General features: G+C 52.1%; 4 protein-coding genes across 4 annotated transcripts; all 4 read right to left on the reverse strand.

The window, feature by feature from the left end:
- Positions 1 to 8063: 8063 nt before the first annotated feature.
- Positions 8064 to 9106, reverse strand: LOC136000106 (loricrin-like). The gene is made up of 2 exons (XM_065653797.1): positions 9017 to 9106; positions 8064 to 8644 (listed from the first exon to the last, which is right to left on the reverse strand). Exon 2 carries the CDS (start codon positions 8623 to 8625, stop codon positions 8302 to 8304), a length of 324 nt encoding a protein of 107 aa, XP_065509869.1. The 5' UTR covers positions 8626 to 8644; positions 9017 to 9106; the 3' UTR covers positions 8064 to 8301.
- A 2656-nt stretch (positions 9107 to 11762) lies between these two features.
- On the reverse strand, positions 11763 to 12932 carry LOC136000130 (loricrin-like). The gene is made up of 2 exons (XM_065653837.1): positions 12798 to 12932; positions 11763 to 12332 (listed from the first exon to the last, which is right to left on the reverse strand). Exon 2 carries the CDS (start codon positions 12311 to 12313, stop codon positions 11999 to 12001), a length of 315 nt encoding a protein of 104 aa, XP_065509909.1. The 5' UTR covers positions 12314 to 12332; positions 12798 to 12932; the 3' UTR covers positions 11763 to 11998.
- Positions 12933 to 18489: 5557 nt separating this feature from the next.
- On the reverse strand, positions 18490 to 19945 carry LOC136000132 (keratin-associated protein 5-2-like). Its single transcript, XM_065653840.1, has 2 exons — positions 19922 to 19945; positions 18490 to 19493 (listed from the first exon to the last, which is right to left on the reverse strand). Exon 2 carries the CDS (start codon positions 19470 to 19472, stop codon positions 18633 to 18635), a length of 840 nt encoding a protein of 279 aa, XP_065509912.1. The 5' UTR covers positions 19473 to 19493; positions 19922 to 19945; the 3' UTR covers positions 18490 to 18632.
- Positions 19946 to 22314: 2369 nt separating this feature from the next.
- On the reverse strand, positions 22315 to 22908 carry LOC135999943 (tastin-like). The gene has a single exon (XM_065653518.1). The coding sequence runs from the start codon at positions 22906 to 22908 to the stop codon at positions 22315 to 22317; it is 594 nt and encodes a 197-aa protein (XP_065509590.1).
- Between the last annotated feature and the right edge of the window lie 185 nt (positions 22909 to 23093).

A 23093-nucleotide genomic window follows, 5' to 3' on the forward strand; every position in this document is an offset into this window, starting at 1 on the left:
GAGTGGGTTTTTCTTGAGGTAACAGCCCTGCTCCTTGCTCTGTCCCTGCATGGCGTTAAACCAGCCCAATGCAACGTGGAGACAGGCTGCAGGTTCCCAGGGGCAAGCTAGATGCCTGGGGGGAGCAGGAGGTTTAATTCAGCAGGTATTCACAATGATCCTTACACAACAAAAGTGCTCCATTGGTCAGGGAAGGCAGTGTAATTTGACAGATCTTCGCAGTTCCAACTACAACAAAAAAGTGCCCATTTTGGCCTGAAAACACTCCGCGTGTCTCCTAGGACTAAGCTGCAGTGGTAGGCGAGAGCAGGAAGGTAGGATGGGGATAGTGAGCACCCTGTTCTGCAGCAGCACCCTTTTTAAGGCACGTTTGCTCTGCAGGGCCATGGCATGGGCTGGGAGGCAGAGGCATTTAGTTTTAGTGTTACAGCCAGTGGTGAGGTCTGTCCACTGTGTTTCATGTGGCCAAGAACTGAGAGAAACCCCAGCCTCACAATCAGAGCATCCTGAATTTACACAGTTATTAAGATCTGCTTTTCAGAGCAGCAGCCTCCCACTGTGCATACTTAGAGCCTTACTACTGATTTGCAAATGCCTTTTAGATGGGGGAAGAAGGAAGAGTCGTGATTTCACAAGGGTGGGTCAAAGCCTTGAAATCACCCTGCTCTGTGAAGGAACCTGCCATAAGCTTCCCCAAAACAGCAGCGCTGAAGCAAGGCCCCTGCTTAACACAGGACGGCCACAAGTTTGCTTCACCACTCCTGGCCAGGTTGCTTCAGCTTCCTTTGGAGTCAGTTTTGACATCTCAAGTGTGAAACATCTGCTTAGAAGGTAAAAATCTGCTGCAGCACCCAGAGACCACTCAGGTCTGCCTCAGCCTGTGCAGGGTGACAGACCCTCTGTGGAACCAGATCTGACCCCCACCACGGGTCACGTGCCCCATCCTACAGCACTTCAGGGTCTCTGAAGCAGATGACAGCCCTGCACCCAGAGGAGATAGCAGAGCTGGTTCATTGCCACCACCCTGTCAGGGCAGAAGCTCATCACAACCAGGACCTGAGCTGTCCCCAGGGCTGGCCCATAAGGACATGCCCACATTTTGGGACAAGTGTGGTTAGAGTCCTGTTTGCAGCAGCTCAGATTTTCAGGAGCTCAGCACCCTGCCAGGAGCGATCAGCCCTTCTCCTCCGTGCATCACAGGAATTTCCCTGTGTGCAGGGGCCAAGCACAAAAATGTGGGTGCTGGGGGCATCCACAAACCACCCTGGGTCCTTCCCCCACGATCCAGCCTTTAGGCTCACAACACTGGTACAACAGGATATTTGCCAACACAGCGGGATGAACTTTACACTACCCTGAAACCTGGTGTGTGGGACTCCTATTGAGTCACCAACAGGGGTTGTTGGACCATCACACTGGAGGTGGCAGAGTGGGCTACCACACACCCAGATGGTGTTTGCATTGCCTTGCTGGGCAGGGACAGGTCCTTCCTCGGGACCGGTGTCACCCCGAGGCAGCGCATGGCTCCCCAGGTCTGCTTTACCCTTTGTGGTAATCCCAGTGAGCCAGATACGCTGGGGAGGATGGGATGGAACCAGGAGCTGGGCTCCAGCTCCATGGGGACCCAGGGAGTATTTAATCAGCTCTAATAACTGCAGTAAAATTGCCTGCACAGCAGGATGAGGATATTGATGCAGGGCTATGAACAAGCAGAGGATATTGCTGGGTCCTTGCACGATAGCAGAACCCCAATTCCATACGCATCCCTTCGCCCCAACAGAGCTCACAGCTTCCCAACAGAGGTGACACCCAAGCAATGCAAGGAAGGTGCTGGATACACCCCAGCCACGCTGCAGGGATGCTCGGCCAGGCTGATGGGCTCTGCTGCCCACGGCGCAGTGCCACAGCCGTGCTGCTCGTGTGGGAGCAGCGGTGGCACCCGGGATCCCGCAGCCCCGCCGCCCCAGGAGCAGGAAAGGTGCAGCCCCCAGACCTACCTGCCTTCACCCCCAGGTTATAAGGCAGGATTCGGCCTCTGCAAGCTGAGGACGAGGCAGTCTGTGACAGGCTCCTGCCGCCACCTGGTGGCATGTGCCACCAAGGCCGTTGAGGTGGCCACTGGCCCTGGCCCAGCCCATAGTCCTGCCCTGCTCCGCAGGGGTTACACCCCGGGGACACAGCCCATTGATCACAGCCAAAGCCCTGTCCTGTGACCCCCTATTTGTCACATCCCCTATTTCTACACCAGCAGTGCTGTTTGCAATAAGCAGGATTATCCTGATTTATATGTCAAAAAGAAAAACTGAATTTTGGGCTAAGCTGGCATCATGAGGAACATGCAATAATTTGCAAACACCCAGAGCACCTCTTTCACATATCCTCTGCTCAAACCACCACACAGTTTTGCTGGTAAGTGCTCCGTTCTTTCCCAATGTTGCCACAGCAGCTTTTCTTACCTGTTTCCTAAGGGAAGCAGAAGGCAGGAGCATCACAGTTCCTCCAGGACACAGCTCAACACAGCAAGTAGATGGTGGATGCAGATAAACGCTAAATCCTCCACTCTTTTCCCTGCTTGGGGGTGTTGTATTCCACATTTCTCTCCCTGAGCTTTGCATTCACACCCTGAGAGGGTCCCTGCCTATGTCTTTCCTTGACCGCCACCCTGTCCTGTCCCATCAAAGCAGCCCTACAAAGGCTCTACCATCTCCTCACACCACTGACCCCCTCCTAAACCTCCCAGGCTGGAGAAAAGGGGCTGAAGCCTGTGGAGCTGGGTTTTATGAATGGCTGTGTAACGAGGTGATGGGATTCAGCTGGGGTTGAGCTGTGCCTCCCAGCTGGGACCCAGCCCTGCCTCAGCCTCCCCATCCTGATCATGGATTGCCCGCACCTGCTCTTGTCCCCTCCACCTGCCATAGCCTCCCTTCATCCACCACAGACCCCGCAGCGTGGAGCTGGCAGCTCCGTGGTTGGCATAAGAGTGGTTGCACAATGCCCAGCGCTGTGGCAACCCGGGACTTTGGTGCACCGTGCACGCTGTGGTCATTATCAGCCTAGACATGCCGATAGGAATGAGCCACAGCAGGGTAAAACTGGTTGGTCCTGGGGTGCTGGTGAGGCCCATGGCCAGGAGCTGACCCACCGTCATGGGCAGAGCCCAACAAAGCCAGCCTGGCGCTGCTGTGGACGGGGACGTGCTGCCACAGGGTGGCACCACGGTGGCAGCGGGCTTGGAGGGAGTAACCAGCGGAAGGGACTGGCCCAGAGTGATTCAGAGCAATTTTCCTCCTAATTCCCCTCATTCTCTGGACGGATGTGTGCAAATTGGGGTGGCAGCGGTAGAGGGAGAAATACATCGTCGTAGGTGCCATTGCCATGTGTTGCCCTCCCATCCTCCTCCACAAGTGCTTCCTGCCCAGTGTGGTGGCTTCTGTACCATGATGCCTGGCTACGCCCCAGCATCCCTGGTCTTGGGGTCCTTCCCACATCTGGACATGCACGATCCCCTCGTCAGCGTGATGCTCTTCCAAGGCCCCCCTGGGGCTGTAAGCAGCTGGGAACAGGGGAGCAGCTGCAGGGCTGATCTGGCTTGCACCGAAAGCAGCCATGTGCTGGGCAGCCCTCGCTGCGGAGGACCTGCAGTGACTTGCTGCCTCTCACCTCACTGTGCCAGGGTAAAATTTAGCTCCAGACCATGGTGTGCATCTCATTTACAACCCACTTAATTGCAGAGGTGTCTTGTGCCGTACGGGCAGTGTCAGCAGCGGTACGTGGGCGGCACAGGCTGGCTCCAGCAACTCCTCCTCTCCCAAACATGCCACTGCAAACCTGGCCCTGCAAATGCCGCCTGGGAAGACTGATGTAGAGCATGATTCATTGGGCTTCATGCCATATCTTGCAATCTCGGGCCGGTGCCTGAGCCCTTAATGAAAGCTGGCACACCCTTCTTAGCAGGGAGGGCTTGTTACACCCCATTTCTCAGTGAGCAAATCTGGGGTCATTGACTTCTCTGAGACCACACAGGGAATTGGCCAAGAGCCAGGCGTCCTGCCCTGGCCACCTCACTGCAGCATCCCCACAGCCCCCGTGCCTTGTTCTGTGCCCAGGAGCCCTGGGCAGCCTGGCCCCGTGCACGACTTGGTTTGCTCCATCAGGACCGGGATGCAGCCTGGAGCTGAGTCCATGCCACTGGGAATGGCGGTGGCTGCCCCTGTCCCATCAAGACTTGTAGGTGCCTTTCCCACGGGAAGGAGCTCATAAACCTATTGGCCACGGCCACCTGGGGCTGGCATCACTGGGGCATCCCCATGCTGCCATCATTCTTGGGAGCAGGCTGCTCACTCTTTTTCCTTTCTCACAGAAGAAACTGCAGCTCTGTGGTCACTGCCAGAGCTGGACAAACAAATGCAGTCTGGGATCAGTGGCAGGTCAAACGAGATGTGAGACAAGCTCAAAAATACGGTGAAAACCACCTTTTCTGCAGGAAGATATTTTGCCTATGACATTTTCTAGGGTTTGGCCCCATGAACTCACAAATTGCCTTGGTTGTAAAGGAAAAAAACCTTTTTTGGGGGAAGCTAAATGCAAAATTTCATATATGAAGAGAACCCCTGGTTATCTTTTACTTTTGTTTGATCAAAGGAGATGTCCCCTGTGCAAACCCCTGTGCAAACCCCTGCACTCAGGTTCCTGAACAACAGCACCTGCTGACCTACATACATCATTCCCAGGTGTGTTGGCAAACATCCTCCCCGGCAAAGGGTAATGAGGGAGGCTCCTTGGGAAGCTCAGCAATGCAGAGAGGCAGCCAGAGAACAGGACTGACCGGAGGAAATCCTTACCCTCCACCCATCCCTCAGCAGCCTGCGAGAAGCTGATACAGAGCTGCCCCAACTGTCCCATCTTCGCCCATCGGCTGGTTGATGAGGGTGAGTCTCCACCATTTATTTTTGTACTTGAAATGAGCTTTTGTGTTTTCAGGGCCGTTCTGCACCTAGTCCTTCCCAACAAGGCTCAGGGCAGCAGGATGAGCTGCCTGGACTCCCTCAGCCCAGCCCCAAGCACAACGGGTGTGTAGACACGGCACTTTCTTTAGGTGCAAGAGCTGATTCATTCAACCCGACAAGTGCCTGAGATGGCTACAGGGAGCTTCTTCCCTTTAATTTAAGCAGGGAGTGGGAAAATGGAGAAACTAAGTGAATTAAGGTGAAAGTCCTGAGAGCTGGCAGGGTGGTGGGACAGCCCAGGTTTCAGCATCCAGCAAAAGGAGGTTTCTTTTTATGTCTGGCAAGGAAATTTAGAAAGGCTGAAAATGCACTGAAAATGTTTCGAGTTATTGGAAGAGAATATGCGGGGTTTGCTGTGGGCAGAGCTACCACTGCCTCCTTGCTGTGTCCTCAAGTTTTGGTCCTCTCCAGAACTAGAGACATGTCGAAGCTCATTAAAGCCATCACTGACATGATGGAGAATTACCAGGGCAATGCCAGGAAGGGGAAGAAAACTGAGTCGTTCAGTAGAAGTGAGTTCAAGAAGCTGATCCAGCAGGAGTTTGCTCCTGTCAAGGTAACTTTATGGGCTCGAGGGTGCAAAGATGGGTGGGAAAGGTGACGGGACAATATTTAGGGGTGATGAGGGGTCCTGCAACACCCACCCCACATCCAGAGTTGGAGTCGAGTCTCTCCAATCTTTGATTTTCCTGGGGTTGAGCATTGTGGGCAATTTCCTCGGGTTTGTATCGCAAGGCAGCAAAGCTCCTCTGCACCCCTCCTGGTCCCACTGTCCACATTTTCCTGCAGGGAAGGGAAGTCAAGGGTGAGGAAGGGGTGCCCCGTCCCACGGAGCGCTCTGGTCCTGCTGTGCCTCGCTTTCCTCCCTGGACAAATCTGAGTGTAATACCATGCAACAAAGCATTAGTGTTGAATGCTGTGCAGCCTCTGCCACCCGCTGTGACTGTCCTTTTTGTTACATTGCCCTCCCAATATGGGGACCCAGCTCTTGCTTCACCCCCTTGCACTTCGGGAAGGTCTGATGGGCTCCTGTCCTCTCAGAGGTCACCTACCAGCAAGTACAGATACATCAGCAGCCTGCCAGATTCGGACACCGAGCCCATGAACAAGAAGAAGAGGGGCTCTGCCAAGCACTGTGTGTACTGAAGGGCGACCACTGCTGCTCCTGGGGTGCAGAGACGAGGAGGTGAGGGACGGCTCAGGGAGCACAGCAAAGCAGGAGAAGCTCACAAATGGTGTTTGCCTTGCCTCATTGGGCAGGGACAGGTCCTTCCTCGGGACCGGTGTCACCCCGAGGCAGTGCATGGCTCTCCAGGTCTGCTTTACCCTTTGTGGTTGTCCCAGCGAGCCTAATCCATTGGGGAGGATGGGATGGAACCAGGAGCTGAGCTCCAGCTCCATGGGGACCCAGGGAGTATTTAATCAGCTCTAATAACTCCAGTAAAATTGCCTGGTGCTGACTGGGCACAAGCTTGGCGCAAAGCAGAGGTATTGCCCAGGGTGGGCGATGGGGAGACGGGAGCTGGTGGGGAGGGATGCCAGCCCCAGCAGGGCTTTAGGGTGGTGGGTGACCTTCCCCCTGGGGTTTTCTTCCTTCTCCTCTAGGATCCCTGAATTTCCATGGGGGCGAAGGACAGAGGTGCCAGTGGCATGTGGGCATGGTATGATGACACCTCCTGCCCTTTCCAGCTCTCTCTGCCCCTCCAGTGCAGACAATGCTTGTCCTTGAGATGTGAAGACCATGTCCCGCTCCATGTATTACCTCCATGAGGCAAAAATAACCCTGGGTCTCTCATTTTGTCCCGATGCTCCACGGGTGTCTCTTTGGGGTGCTTTGCAAATGCAACTTGAAGGCTGGGGGGTGGGTGGCAGATTTGTTGTTTTCTTCTTGTAAACACAATGGCAGAGCAAGGGCTGATGTATCAACCCCTTCCCCCATGAGGTCCTTTGTTTTTAACGGATAGAAAGTGAAAAATCACTAGTCAATAGGGTTGGAATGAGCCATGCAATTACTTGACTCAGGCTGTGCAGTAATAATGAAGAGCGGCAATTCTTTAGGGAAAATTAAAGGTCTGTGGTTGGGAGTTCATCTCCAGCTCATTTGAAGTCCATGGCAAGATTCCCATGGGTTTGGGGGGACCAGAAATGCACCTCAATACCTACGAGGATGTTTCAGTCTAACACACGCAGCCGGGGCAGCACATTGGCTTTCTTGTTTTCTTTCTTTTTTTCTTATTTTTCTCTTTCTTACAAAAATGGTTGTAATACAATAAAAACTGTACAATACGATGACTGTGTGATTGTTGTGAGCCGCCCTGTTATCACCAGCAGCCTCCCTGGGTGGGCGATCACTCAGTGTTGGGGAAAAAAAGTGGTGGGGAAGCCCCAAGGGGATGGGGCAGAAAAGCAAAGCCCTGGAGGCATGGGGGGCAGCCAGGACTGGCATCGTGCCCTGGGCGTAGGGCATAGGCAGGACACGTGGGATGGGAAGATTTTATGTTCTTTCCCCTCACCTGAGAACTGTAGGTCCCAGCTGGTGGAGGAAAGCAGGTCCTGGGGAGACCTTATTGCAGCCTTTCCGTACTTAAAAGGGACCGATAAGAGAGATGGGGACAGACTTTTTAGCAGGGCTTGTTGTGATAGGACAAGGGGTGATGGTTTTAAACTAAAGGAGGGAGATTCAGGCTGGATATAGTGAAATTGTTGGCCCTGAGGGTGGTGAGAGCCTGGCACAGGTTGCCCAGAAAGGTGGTGGCTGAACCATCCCTGGAGACATCCCAGGCCAGGCTGGACGGGGCTCTGAGCAACCTGAGCGGGTGCAGATGTCCCTGCCCATGGCAGGAGAGGGGCTAGATGAGCTTTGAAAGTCCCTTCAACCCCAAACATCTGTGATTCTGTGATCCAGGATTCTGTGATCATCACAAGGGTTCACAGAGAAACCCCTGCACAAATGGCATGAGCATGTTTGTTAATCTGTCTGTGCCCCAGTAGCATGCATGGAAAATAGGGATGAGGAGTTTAAATTTAAGAAAATGCCAACACAAGAGAGATGTCAGGAACTTAATGCTTTATTGTCTCACAGGCACATCATGGGGCTAAAGCGCAGCCTGATGCATCAGGCGGAGGGAGCAGGGAAGCACGAGTGATTCCCGTCCCCACGAGTGATGGTCCTGGAGGGCAGAGGAGAGGGTTTGCAGCTGGGCAGCCCCGGGGCTTGTAAAGCTTCGGGGAGGCCAGAGGGAGCTGGTCCATGTGTGGCCTTTGCTGCCGGAGCTGGGACGTGTGGGACACCCCATCACTTCAACTTCTGCGAGGGCACCTGGGGGATGCACTTCTGCTGCTGCTGCTGCTGGCATTGCACCTGGGGCTTCCCATAGCTTCCACCGGAGCCGTGACAGCCGCCACCGCCGGAGCTGTGGCAGCCGCCACCACCGGAGCTGTGGCAGCCGCCACCGCCGCCAGAGCTGTGGCAGCCGCCTCCACCACCGGAGCTGTGGCAGCCGCCTCCACCACCGGAGCTGTGGCAGCCGCCTCCACCGGAGCTATGGCAGCTACCACTGCTCTGGGGGGTGTAGCGCTCCTGCCTGTGGCACTGGTCCTTGTCCTGTCGGGAGCACATTGTCGTGTGTCGGGGTGGCCTGTGGGGAGAGAGGAGCTGTCAGGGGCTGCTGCGTGTCCTATCACCCTGACTGCCCCAGCACCCCGATCCTGTGGCTCCTGTGCCCCCCCCATCAGCAGTCCCACCCCCAGCACTGCTGCACAGGGTCCCGGCAGGTCCCCAGGAAGACTCCAGGTCTGGAACAGCACCCCAGGTCCACCAGTGGAGGATTTGATCAGCTGGGTTCAGCAGCATGGCATGGCAGGGCCATGAGACAGGTTCTTTCCTCCCTCCGTGCACGCATCCGTCGAGCATCCCCGCACCCCAGCAGTGGCTGTTGCATTAAACCCGTGCTCTGCATCTGTTACTGAGTCCCTGGAGAATGAAAATCCATCCATGCTGCCAGACTTACCTGAGCTTGAGAGGAAAGCAAGAAGTGGGAATGAAGGTCCCCGGGAGAGGAGCAGTTTTATAGAGATCTCAGATCCCTTTCCCGGAAATGACACAGCTCTCTGTCATAGCGATCTATTAATTTAATACCCAATCCCTATCAAACCACCCTCTGTTTACATGGATGGCCTGACTCATTTATGATGGGTATCATTCCTTTTTTATCTATTTCCTGTGCCACATTAATATCTAATTGTCAGCCTCACCTGCTCTTAATAGGAGCACTTGTGGGTGCCTGGGTTTCCAAAGGCTCATCTGTTTGGGATTTGTTTTGTTAAATTATATCCAGGCATAATTATAGCCCCATCCCATGAGGCTCTGCTTTTGGAGTCTAAACCCTGCTATTGAGCCAGCACTAGATAAACCCTGATATAATCCAGGTAGAAAAGAGTGGAAAGTTGCTCTGTCTTGTTCCTTAGGTGCTCGGTCTGAAAGAGCCACCATGGCCATGGGCACGGCCAGCGGCGGGGCAAGGACAAAGTCCTCCTGGGCTTCCTCTAGAGAAGGGTGTCAGGTTTTCAGCAGGTGTTTTCTAGTTCCCCTTGACGTAAAGGGAGTGAATTCCCCCCAAATGGCACCTGAGTAGCCAGAAGACAGTTTTGGGGCCTTCTGAAAGCCTTGCAAGCCCTGCTATGTTCACATACATCTGGGCAAGGTCCCTGAGTTCTTCATTGGCAAATACTGACTATTTCTGTCATCTTAATGACAAAGATCAGGAAATGAAGATTGAGAAATTAAAAGACTCATCTGGTGCTGCCTAGTTCATCAGTTCATCTTCTGGAGCAAAGCTGGAGCTCTGGAGATGGCCCCTCTGTACAGCCCTGTCCTGGTTGAAAAGCTGCCCTACGCCACCACCCCACAAAGTACTTTGACCTGTAAAGGTCACAACTCCTTATTTACAGGATAAAGGCAAGAAAAGGTCTGTCGCTTAGAAGATAATATTCGGGAGTCACGTAAACAGACATGACGATCCACCTTGTTGCCAGAGGGACATGCTTTGGCAGCTCTCTGAGAGAGGAGGGGGTAGCACCAGGGCTTAGACTCTGTGAGCTGAAAGTCAGTGTCTTTCCTTAGACACACATCAATTAGTGCTATTTCATTACACTCCGCACCGCCAGTGGCACTGAAAATCAGCTCCTTCCTACTTCTCCTGGAAGCTGTTGGGTGGCTCCTGTCTGGCTTCAGGCAAATGCCCTTTGGTGGGGGGTTGAGCTGGTGCTGGGGCCCCCGTGCCCTGCACGTGGCCCCACTTGAGCAGAGGTGGACATGGTGACAATGGGATGAAACCTCCCCTGGGGCTGCAGGTGTTCCCAGGGTGTGAGCTGCTCACACTGCTCACATCTGAGATTCTGGATGCTCAAACCACCCATCATGAACCTCCCACCTGGTGGCGATGGCTCTCCGTCTTATTGGAGGGCTCAGCGCTGGGGAGGATTGCAAAGCTCTCCCCTGACCTCGCAGACTTGTGGCTCACCCAGCACAAAATGCATCTGGCATTTACCGTGCTGGCTGCCGCTGATGTCGTAACATTTCATATAGAAACCGGTGGCTGGGATTGTAATTAGTGGAGGAACTGGGAAGACACGCATTTAGAGCTGTGTGTGCTGCAGGCAAACCCCATGGGACTGTTGGAGCAAGTGCGTGCAAGCACAGATGGGGGCTGCGCAGGCTGAGCGCAACGTCCACGGGGCTTCTTACTATGTGCATTCCCTCTACCACCCAAAATCATAACCCATGACTAAAGTCTCAAGGACAAATGCATTTCTGTGCATGAGTCTTGTGTAATCTGTTGTTGTCTTTTACAGAGGATATTAACAGCAAACCTGTTATGCCCAGGTCAAGGGTGATGTTCTGTGTGGGAGAGTTTAATGCTGATTTGTTTTTCAGGTGATGACCTCATTCACTCAATGAAAAAGGACTTATGAGTTTCATAATGGCTGGCATTTTCCTTTTAGTCACCGGCCTCTCAGATGTGTTAATTCAGCTTTCAGTTAAAAGCAGAAACCGCAACAAGATGGAATCAAAGAAGCATTTGTCCTTTTTTATTGTGGTTACATGAAAACAATCAAAATATCTTGAAACACTAAAAAACCTAAAAGGCAAAGGAAAGGAATCTTGAAACATAAAACTTGTAGGGTTTTCTTGTGATGAGTGGGGTTGGCAGCGGGGTATGGTTGCTCCTCCTGGCCCTTCTGACTTCACCTTTGCTCAGGGCTGTAAGACATCTGGACCAGGCTGGTCCCAGCTGCAAAACCCCTTCCCTCGTTGCCTCCCTGCCTTTCCAGCAGCATCTCTGCCAGGTCTGGGCTATGCAGGGAGACGGATTTGGCTTCTTTTGCTGCCAAGTCTTCCCCTGACTCTTTTCATCCCTTGGTCCAGCTCACGGAGACAGAGATTCACTGAGTTCATCTGTCATTGGCTTATGCATGACAAGCTTCAGAAAACTCAAGAGGTAAAGACTTCACTGAATTCAATTGCAACTGTTTGACACAGCAATATCTTTGTCCCTAAAATGCAATATCTAATGGTCTCCTTATGCACATGTGCTGAAGGGTTGGCCACTTTCTCAGGGATGATTCCCCCTGATTAAGGTATGTGACCTGCTAGTAACTGTATGGAGCTTATATTTCCCAGCAACCACTACAGTGTGCACAGAAAACAGGGGCAAGGAGTTTAAGGAAATGCCAATACAAAGGAGGTCTCGGGAACTTAATGCTTTATTGTCTCACAGGTACATCATGGGGCTAAAGCGCAGCCTGATGCATCAGGCGGAGGGAGCAGGGAAGCACGAGTGATTCCCGTCCCCACGAGTGATGGTCCTGGAGGGCAGAGGAGAGGGTTTGCAGCTGGGCAGCCCCAGGACTTGTAAAGCTTCGGGGAGGCCAGAGGGAGCTGGTCCACGTGTGGCCTTTGCTGCTGGAGCTGGGACGTGTGGGACACCCCATCACTTCAACTTCTGCGAGGGCACCTGGGGGATGCACCTCTGCTGCTGCTGCTGGCATGGCACCTGGGGCTTCCCATAGCTTCCACCGGAGCCGTGACAGCCGCCACCGCCGGAGCTGTGGCAGCCGCCACCGGAGCCGTGACAGCCGCCACCACCGGAGCTGTGGCAGCCGCCACCGGAGCCGTGACAGCCGCCGCCGCCGGAGCTGTGGCAGCCGCCACCACCGGAGCTGTGGCAGCCACCTCCAGAGCTGTGGCAGCCACCGCTGTAGCGCTCCTGCCTGTGGCACTGGTCCTTGTCCTGTCGGGAGCACATCGTTGTGTGTCGGGGTGGCCTGTGGGGAGAGAGGAGCTGTCAGGGGCTTTCCTTTCCTGCTTCTGCTTTTCCAGAGAAGACAAATCTGAACATACATTTATCCATCTTAACCAGATCCCACTATCATCTTTAAAACTTGCACCAGCTTCTTATAGCACCCATGGGAGAGTCCCACCAAAGCCACGGCCAAAGGCGCTGGAAGCATTCGGAGCAGCTGGGCAGCCTGAGCATGGCTGGCTTTCCAAAGGGGAGACGTCTCCCTCCTGAAGGGACCAGAGCAACACCCCAGAGCCTCCCTCCAACTCCAAATCTCTGTTTCAGCATCTCCTGAGTTCCCTCCTTGCCTCCGTTCTCTGCTCATGAGCAGAGCAAGCCCCAGCCCAGTGCCAGGTGTGGAATTCAGCCGCCTCCAAACCCACCCACCTCCCAGAGAGTTTCAGGTGCTGCACAGAGCCCCAAAGCCCCTCAGCATCGCTTCTCTTACCTGAGATGCAAAAGGATGAGGAGGGAATGAGGATCTCCAGGACGGGAGCGCTTTTATACCGTCTCCGCGCACCCCATCCGGAAACAAAGCACCTCCCTATCGCGAGGTCTGCCTGTTCATTTACCTCACCAGTGGCTTTTTTTTTTTTTTTTCTCCCCACTCTCCCCACTCTTCGAGTTGCTTGCGTGACTCATGTCACCTGTGCTGGGTATCGCTTCTTGTTATTAGTTGTCTTTCCTGTGCTGCAGAAATATTTAATTGCCAGCCCTACCTGTGCTCAGTTCTGGTTGGGGAGTAGCGTGGGTGGCCCTGGTTTCCACAGCTTTGCCAGTTTGATTTTGGTGTTGATCACAGCTGGAGAGCACTTTGTATTTACAGGGGGGGAAATAACATCATGTATTTAAATCACACGGATGTTTTAAAAGGTCTTGATGTACTCTAGTCCTATAAATGCTCACAAACACAGGAATGTGCCAATAAATACCAATAACACCTTTGGCATGGTAGACGGCTCTTCCTTAGCAGCACCTTTACTGGTACCATTTTTGGCTCATTTCTCTTAAAACCAGCTGAAATATGGGGGAATGGTGAAGAGAGCAAAAAGGCAGTTCCTACAAAAATTGATTCTGTGTCAAAAGATTCTTGCTTTTGTGAGAAGGACCAACAGCAATTTGGACTCTGTGGGACTGAACATAAGCAGTTGGGATTGACCCAAAGCAGTTGGGATTCTTATTTTTGGAAGAGGGAAGACCTGCCCTACGTAGTGGTCCAGGATTAGTGAGTTACATAATTATGTGGTTAACTTTTGGCCTGTGAGTAATGCTGGAGCGGAAGCACCAGTGGTTTTTTTGCACATTGAGAGCGGCTTCGTCGTTGCCACGTGGAGGAGGAGGTCTCCCATGGGTGCTGCCTTTGGTGACACACGGTTTCCTGGGCTGGCTGACACGCCACAGAGAGCCGGAAGACCCCAGGGATTTTCTCCAAACATGGAAGAACATTGTGTTGGGAGCACTTTTCCCAGCTCCCCAATTAACTTGTAATTGGCCAACAAATCTGAGTGTTATTTGGATGGCTGCACAGGCCCACACAAACCGTCGGGCCAGGGCAGGTGCCACGTTTGCAGTGAGAGCTAATTGCAAGCCATAATTGGAGATACTCCTTATACCTTTCCTGTACCTCTTCTGTGTGGGCCGAAACATGGAGGATTTTTTGAAAGGTGGCTGGACAGGGCAGGGTTAACGAATCAGGCACACACCTAAGTGCTTCTTTTGTATTGCTTAATTCCTATTATGAACTAGAACAGTGCCAGGGAAAACTATACCCAAGTTTGATCACTTCTGTTTAATTGTGTTTTGTTCTGGCATCAGAAGAAATATGGCAAATACTCTCAGTGAAAAAAGACTCGAGGTATTTTTTGGCTTTCGACATCGCCCTGTATATTCAGTTCCTCACGTTTTAATTGTTCTGAGCTTGCTAAAGATCAGCAGCACCCAGCCAGCAGTCCTGGGCACCTCTAGATTTTGTAGCTGTCGCCCTTAACATGCCTTGAAAATGGGATTTGCAATGGGAGCGTAAGGCGAATGCCAGACACACAACCAGCCTTTTCAAATCCTTCCTACACCGAAGGCAGGCAGCCTGTCCAGGGAGTCAGCTGCTGTCTGCACCCTTTTCAGCAATGCCAGATATTTCTGATCATCGTGACACACTCAAGATTCATCTTATCAGGGCAACATCCATTTCATGAATGGAAATACCAGAGCAATAAATCACACAATTCATTTTAATTATCGGCTAAAAAGAAATTTATCAGTCCATTGTGTAGTGAGAGCATCTTGCAATGCTCGCTGGGGGTCTGTCGCAAGCGTGTGAAGATACCTGCCCCAAAGATGGTGCCTTGGGGCCAGAAGACAAAAAAAGGGATTTCTGCCCCATCGCAGATGCCTTTGTCTATAGGACTTTTTCTGCCCCACGGTTGTGCCCACAGCTGGCCCTAAGGGCTTGTGCAATGCTGCCCACAGGGTCTTGGTGAGGGATTTTGGGTCTCCAGCTCTGTGGGGACAGGACAACTCTCTGCCCTGCAGAGGCCTGGGATGGCCTTCTAAAATGCCATTTAAAATTTTTTATTCTCTCTCTTGTCCTTTGGAGTCCACAGGGGAGGACATGGCAGTGCCTACTCGTAATGCTTGTGTCTGGGCAGAGTAATTTCAGGGCCATTAAACAAGTATTAGGTGTCTTGTATCATGATATGAAATGCAAGATGAAAGAAAATTCCTGAACACAAAACTCTCAGAACTCCAGTTTGTAATTGCTCATGTATAGTCAAAAACTTATACAAAGAAAACCGCACCAAGCATGAACATATGCAATGTATTTCTAGCACCCACAGATAACTAATCAGAGGTACAGGACTTCTAGGGGAGGAAAAGGAGATATTTTCTTTGAAGATTGCTAGGTCACATGCAAAGCTTTCTGAATTCAGCACAAGATCAAAGACACACATGTATATAACACGCAGATAAAGTCCTGATCACTTCATCTTTGAGGATACTTGATAAATTTGCTTCTGGCAATCCTGTGGCTTTCCATGGCAGGATGCCCCACTGCTCTCGTGGCATCCAGATCCACCGCTGCTCCCGTGGCATCTGGATCCACCACTGCTCCCATGGCATCCGGATCCACCGCTGCCGTGGCATCCAGATCCACCGCTGCCGTGGCACCCGGATCCACCGCTGCTCCCATGGCATCCGGATCCAGCGCTGCTCCCATGGCATCCGGATCCACCGCTGCTCCTGTGGCATCCGGATCCACCGCTGCTCCCATGGCATCCGGATCCACCGCTGCTCCTGTGGCATCCGGATCCAGCGCTGCTCCCATGGCATCCGGATCCACCGCTGCTCCCGTGGCATCTGGATCCACCGCTGCTCCTGTGGCATCCGGATCCACCGCTGCTCCCGTGGCATCTGGATCCACCGCTGCTCCTGTGGCATCCGGATCCACCACTGCTCCCATGGCATCTGGATCCACCGCTGCTCCCGTGGCATCCGGATCCACCGCTGCCGTGGCATCCAGATCCACCGCTGCCGTGGCACCCGGATCCACTGCTGCTCCCATGGCATCCGGATCCACCGCTCCTCCCGTGGCATCCGGATCCACCGCTGCTCCCGTGGCATCCGGATCCACCGCTGCTCCCATGGCATCCGGATCCACCGCTGCTCCCGTGGCATCCAGATCCACCGCTGCTCCCGTGGCATCTGGATCCACCGCTCCTCCCATGGCATCCGGATCCACCACTGCTCCCATGGCATCTGGATCCACCGCTGCTGTGGCACCCGGATCCACCGCTGCCGTGGCACCCGGATCCACCGCTGCTCCCGTGGCATCCGGATCCACCGCTCCCATGGCATCCGGATCCACCGCTGCTGTGGCATGCGGATCCACCGCTGCCGTGGCACCCGGGTCCTCTGCTCCCGTGGCACCCTTCAGTGCTGTGGCATGAGGATCGTTCTTGCCGGTGGAACTGGTCCTTGTCCTGGCGGGAGCACATCTTTGCAGACCTGCTGGAAAGACCTTTAAGTGGGTGCAAAGGCAAGAGACAATGTGATGTCAGCTAGCAGGAATAGATGTTTAGTTAGATGGGATTACACATCAAGAAAAGTTCTCATTATAAGACAGGTTATTGAAGAAGAGAGACAAATTAGCAATGCCTGTCTGTCCATAGCTATCCTTGGCCTGCACAGAGGACTGTGCTTTCTTCCTTTGAGCACTTCTTTCGTTTCACTTCTATGTTTAGCAAATATACAAGATAGAAGTTAATGCACTTAGTGATTAGTGAGAAGTGGAGGCCAAACAGAGTCAAGAGCCTGAAGTGTCCTGAAGTGTCGTGTCCTCAGTTGCCTGAACCAGTAAGTTTTAAGTTTTCCTAGTCACTTTCTATTATTTATGCACAGACATGGAAGGAGAAGACAACCAAGCCAGAAGGATCGAGCAGCTATGACTTGAGACGGTTACAGAGACAAGAAGCATAAGAGAAGTCATCCTTAGGATCAGGACAAGTCTGGCGATCATTAAAAGTGTAGAAGTTTCATTGTGCTGGACTTACCGTGTTCAGCAGGACTTTGAGAGGAGATGTGAAGCTGAGGGAATGAGGAGAAATGGGATGTGAGATCTTTTATAGGGTGCCTAGCATTTTTCCTCCAGAAACAAGATGAACTCCCACTGGAGGGACTTGATTGTTCACCACCCTGAGCACTTCATTAATTGGACGGTTTTTACGCTGTTGTTTTGACTCATGGTATCGCAAGCAGATCAATATCCTGCTTTTGGGATCGCCATTCCTCTTGTTACTCCATAAAAATGTTAATTGCCCACCGCGCTTGCTGTTGTTCATGTGCAGGGACAGGGCGGTTTCTGGATGGTCTTGCTGCCTTTGCCTAAAGAATTTACCTGCTTCACGTACCTAATGTAAAGCAGGCGTGATCCCAGGTCGGCAATATGGGTGGGAAGGTGGGATAGTGGACTGGTAGACTGGGTTGCAAAGGGATCCAGAAAATAAAATGGCCTCGAAAGTGAACAAATAAGGCCACGGTAGAGTGTCCCATCCCCACAGTACTAGTTCCCGATATCTGCTCTTGGTTTCCTTTATTACACTTTGGAAAAAAAAGTAGGGAGGAAAGTATTGTGAGCTCTTTCCTCCATCTGTGCCCCTGTCCTCATGTGTACATCGGGTAGGACATAATCTCTGTTGATTTAATGCTCTGCTTTGGGGAGAAAAGTGTCTTTTTACCCACAGAATGCACCAGGCCTGATCTCAGCCAGGACTCTAGAGGCCACTGTAATATTAATAATAGCATAGTTCAAATCAAAATAATATACAGAGTCAAGGAGATTCACTGTGAACCAATGAAGCTGAATCACTTGAACAGAGTGATACATGAGGAAATCAAAACGTGTCTGGGGATATTTCACAAATGGAAGAAGAATGAATTATTCATGATGAAGCACTAATTACACCCCAGATCACGTGGATGGTGACAAACATGTTTATAATTTATCTCGGCGATAGAGACATCCACCTGAGCTTGGCCTGGTGGGGAGGATGCTCACGAGACAATCTCTGTTGTGCTTGGGATCTCTGAAGGCCTAATGGACTATGGACCAAAACATTTCTCTTCCACTGGCTTCAGCATCCACTCATGCTCTGTACTGCCTCCACCGTTCCCATTCCTGCGTCCTCTCCCTGATTTTTTTCCCAGGGTTTTTTTTTGGAGGCTTGTGATGCTAGTCAAACCATACCCGTCGCCCTGTCAGTGAATGAAATGATGTGCCAAGCAGACTTTCTCATTTTTACCTCTCTGATGAAGTGTGTGCATTTTATTTCTTACGGTAGTATATCAATATTTAGCTTCTTGGTTGCATAAAGAGTCCGTGATGAATACTGTTAGTTCCTTCTGAACAAGGAAGTTGTCTGGAGTAGGAATAAAAAGACACAAGGCTGAATCAACCAGGAACCTTGATGTGAGAGTGAATGGGGATGCTGCGAACTTCAGCTTTGGCCACAAGAAGGGCCAGAAGGAATTCGAAGAGATGAAGTACAAAACACTGATGGCAAGGGGATTATGAACAAAGAATTTTTATTGCCTCCACACCTACTGTGAAATAAGGAGGTGAATAGAACTTAATATTTCACAGAGACAGTGGATTACATCTTCCAAGAGTGTTACAAGCAAAATGACAGGGAAGAGTGGAAATCCATGATCAACACAGGACATTCCGAACATCAAGTGGAACATGTGAGAGCGAGAAGTTTCCCTCCTTCATACCCACTCCTTAAACCTTCTACTTTGTCTTCTGGGCTGGCACTTTGCAGACCTGCTTTTGCTGCTGTCTTGGGATGCACTTTGCCACGGGCACGCAGCATTGCTGTGTTGGAGGAGGACAGGTCTGCACCGGAGGGGGACAGACCTGCACCGGAGCGGGACAGACCTGCACCGGAGCGGGACAGACCTGCACCGGAGCGGGACAGACCTGCACCGGGCAACACTGCGGGACTTGCTGCCTGGGTTTGCCAGGTTTCCCGCCCTGGTACCCTGATCCATGACACGTCTCGGAGCAGACTGACCTCCCATAGCTTTGGCATCCCCCTGATGACCCGTAGCTCTGTGTGGGCCTCCTCACACAGCTTGGACCTCCTCCTTGGCATGAACCTGAAGGCTCGTGGCATCTCTCAGAGCAGACCGACCTCCCATAGCTGTTGCATCCCCCCGATGACCCATAGGTGTACGTGGGCCTCCTGACACAGCTTGAACCTCCTCCTTGGCATGAACCTGAGGGCTCATGGCATCTCTCAGCGCAGACGGACCTCCCATAGCTGTTGCATCCCCCCGATGACCCACAGCTGTGTGTGGGTCTCCTGACACAGCTCGAGCCCCCGCCTCCATGGCAGGAATTGGCTGCAGCATAGCCGTGGCATCTCTCGGAGCAGACTGGCTGCCGGTAGCCATAATGCCGGTAGTTGTGCCCTCTCATGCCTTCGACACCTTCGTTGTCACACCCCGAGCAGCAGGTGTTGTAGCCATAGCGGAAGGGTGTGCGCCGGGTGTCCAGCCAGGACCCTGATGGATCATACCAGGTTGAATTCAAGTTGAAGTATGATTCTCTTCCAGAAGAGTATATCATGTTTGAGTTGTAGGGAAAAACCTGAAAAACACATGGCCAGATAGGCTTGCATTTCCGTGTCTTCCATTTTCATTTAATTTCCCATAAAGTTGCCTTACTGAGCCATGCATAGGTCAGCCTTGCTTATCCTGAAAGCCTTGATCTAAAGGAAATTCTTGCAGTTGCCCAATACTGGTCAGACTATGTCCAAACTCTCTTTTCGATCTTACTCTTGTTTTTTTTCCCACCGAGAACAGAAATAAACATAAGGCACTGCAGCACACAGTGGCATTGCTGTAAATCCCATATCCCAGTCCCCCAATAGCTTCTTTCTTGGCTTAACCCACAATCCTCTAGACTTTGTGTGTAGAGCATGGTCTGAAGGACCGTACAAGCTTGCCAGGTCCGTGACCTCCCGAAACCAGACACCCACCCAAAAATGAATCCCGCTGCTCCGGGATGTGTCTTACCCAATTCACGAGGGAACGCAGACGCTGACCAGGGAGCAGATTGTGAGAGGCAAAGGGACAGAGGCCTTTTATATGGTTCCAAGCTTCCCCTTGTAAATGAAACACACTGCAGGAACGTTGACAAAACATCTCCTCCATTTGGATGCTGTTCCCGGCACCTGGCGTGTTCTGCTTGACTCATGATTCCTGATATGCATCTCTTAATTATAATGGAGTTACTGAGTGGTGCACATAAAGGACTCACATCGTTTAAGCCACACATTGGCTGTGTGAGGCAGGTAATAAAGGACTTATTCACCATCTCCAGAGGACCAAGACACAGAGTGGTGGCTGATGGGTGACCTGTGAGTCAGGAGCTGTGATGTGCACTGTGCGAATGTCCTGGCCTTCCCATTCTGCTACCCGTGAGAAGCATTTCCAGGTGCCTGAAGCAGAAACAGGTGATTGGGAAGAGCCACCTCAGACTCACCAAAAGCAAATCACACAGTGATGAAGAGGCTGGCTCTGTGGATGGGGGAGTGCGATGGATGGTGCTGCAACTTCGGCAAGGCTTTTGGCACAGTCTCCCACAGCGGCCTTGTTTAACTAAACTGGTGGAATCACAGAATCATAGAATCGTTTTCACAGCAAGTGATAGGACAAGAGGAAGTGGCCTCAAGTTGCACCAGGGAAGGTTCAGATTGGATATAAGGAAAACATTCTTCATGGAGAGGGTTGTGAAGCATTGGAACAGACTGCCCAGGGAAGCGGTGGAGTCACCATCCGTGGAGGTGTTTAAAAGGTGTATGGACGAGTTTCTTAGGGACATGGTTTAGTGTGAGAGTTAGGTTATGGTTGGACTCAATGACCTTAAGGGTGTCTTCCAAACGAAATGATTCTATGATTCTATTATTTTGATTAGAAAAGACCCTCAAGATCATTGAGTCCAACGGGAATCAAGGCTGGACCAAAGCTGACCTGGAAGCGGCAGCATGCGTCAGTGCGCGGGCCAAGCCGGCCCGTGGTCTGTGGGCTCTGGGTCAGCCCTTCAGGCACCGCAGCAGTGCCTGGGGCCGGCTTCCCCCAGGGAGCGTCGGTGAGGAGAGGTTGGGAAGAAAATAGCTAGTAAAACAGTGGATTTCTGAAGTGAAAGTTCATGTATAAGTAGGTTTTAATTTGGTTAAAGTCAGACAAGAGAAAAACGAATTGTTGTGGTTTTCTACATTGAGAAATGAAGAATGCATTTCTTTTTTTTTTTTTTTTTCCCCTTTCTGATTTTCCTTGGTGGTTGCTCGTGGCTGTGAGGACGCACTGGGGCTAGACTTGGGCAACACAAAGAAACAGCAATGTTTATTTTAATGCACCTAGTGAAAGGATTTTCTGGCAAAGTGAGAAAGAAACAGGACGTTACCAGCACGGGGAGCTGCGGGGGTTGAGCTTGTCCTCCATCTTCCTGTACAGAGTGAAAAGCACTCCTGGCATGCACAGACATACCTCATGTGCTGGGGCACGCACTTATTATCCTGATTAACATTTATATAATGGATGACCTCCCAATGCAGTGTTCCTAAGTGGCTAATGAAGGCGATGGCACACGTTAGAGGACAAATGGTTTGTACCTAGATCTCTTGCTCGTGGACCATAGTGAAGTCCATCCATTGGTCCTGCAGTGGGTAACCACGGTGGAGAGGGTTTTACTGCACGCAGATGGAGTTCAGCCTGGTGAAAGTGCTGCACCCAGAGCTGCAGTCCTCATGTGTGAACTCTAATTTTGTTTTTAAATTTACAGATTTCCTTGTGAGAATTTTAATGACTTTTAATAATTACTGATTGTAACTCTGGTGATATTTTTGAGGTTAAAAAAAAGACGAACCAAGTGTCAGCTAAACTTTTTCAAACTTTATTCTTGAATACACAGCGAGAAAAGATTGTAGGAGCCCTTGATGCTCCTGCAGTCACAGTCTGTACTTTTTTCCCAGTACAGTCCTGTTTCTGTTTTTGAACAACCTTGAAACCACAGTCCGCTGAACCCATGGAAGAAGTTGTTTGTCCATCCTTGCTCAGACTCTTTCCGTTCAGCTTATCTATTCCCACGCTGCTCACCTTCTTGGAAGAGGGGAGATCCATCTCGTCTACCCTGAGGAAGATGAATTTTGGATGATTGAAGCCTATTCCTTGGCAGGGAAAGGCCCTGGGAATGTAAAGTGTCAGTGCTGGGGTCAAGCAGGGGACTGTGGACCCTGAATCCGGTGTGCAAAGAGCAGCAATGAGCAGTCAGCCGTGGGGGTGTTGCATCGTGCGGAAAGTGGCGGTGGGAGCTCCGGCAGTTTGGGTGGGGAGTGAAGCATCCCCTGCGCTGAGCAACGTGCGGGCACGTGCTGGAGAGATGTCCCAGCACCTCGCTGGCCCCATCCTCATTTCATCTGCAGGCAGGGTGGCAAGAGAGGGACCTGCTTTTGCTGGTGCTGGTTGGGATGCAGCGGCAGGGGCCTGAGAGCTGGGCAGCGGTGCTGGACGGGTGGGGGGCAGCGGTGCTGGACGGGTGGGGGGCAGCACGGGATACAGGGGCAGCGATGCTGCAGCGGCTGGTGATGCGGTATCACGGGTGGGCAGGTTTCCTGTTCCACTCGCCTGCACGGCTTGTCGCAGCATCCCGATTGCTCGCTGTGCAGGGGTGGGCGGTACTGCTGCAGCGGCCGGCGGCGGATTTTCATGGGTGGGGGGCAGACGGGCTGCACGTGGCTCACCTCCACCCGTCGCCGGGGCTTGTTTTGCTGTGATGGGCAACAGCTCTGTGGTGGACACGGCTCCATGGGCTGGCACCCTTGTGGCACGCTCTGGCAGGACCCCTCGATGTCGTGGCTGAGGCTGCCAGGGTTGTGGCAAGGGCTGCTCACGGGGCTTTCGTGACAGCTACTCGGGGAATCGTGCCATGTCCAGCCCTTCTCACTACAGACTGAGCTGTTGCTGCATAAGTCCTGGCCGCTGTTGCCTTTACTGTAGTGCATCCTGTGGCAGAGATGTCCAAGCCCTTGGGGATAAAATTAAAAAAAAAGAAAACCACTGACTTATTTTTTTTGTTTGTTTGTTTTTGTTTAACCTGTTTCTATGGAAAAAAATTAGGAATCCAAGACAGCTGAGAGAATCCAACTCACCCTGCGACTGCTGTTGGATCGGATGAGCAGGAAGTCCG

The sequence above is a fragment of the Caloenas nicobarica genome, chromosome 31 (genome assembly GCF_036013445.1).
Source record: "Caloenas nicobarica isolate bCalNic1 chromosome 31, bCalNic1.hap1, whole genome shotgun sequence".
Taxonomy (NCBI): domain Eukaryota; kingdom Metazoa; phylum Chordata; class Aves; order Columbiformes; family Columbidae; genus Caloenas; species Caloenas nicobarica.

What these genes read in the sequence shown, in the direction of transcription:
- LOC136000106 (XM_065653797.1), bottom strand. Translation starts at nt 8,625, where the DNA reads ATGTGCTCCCGACAGGACAAGGACCAGTGCCACAGGCAGGAGCGCTAC.
- LOC136000130 (XM_065653837.1), bottom strand. Translation starts at nt 12,313, where the DNA reads ATGTGCTCCCGACAGGACAAGGACCAGTGCCACAGGCAGGAGCGCTAC.
- LOC136000132 (XM_065653840.1), bottom strand. Translation starts at nt 19,472, where the DNA reads ATGATATACTCTTCTGGAAGAGAATCATACTTCAACTTGAATTCAACC.
- LOC135999943 (XM_065653518.1), bottom strand. Translation starts at nt 22,908, where the DNA reads ATGCACTACAGTAAAGGCAACAGCGGCCAGGACTTATGCAGCAACAGC.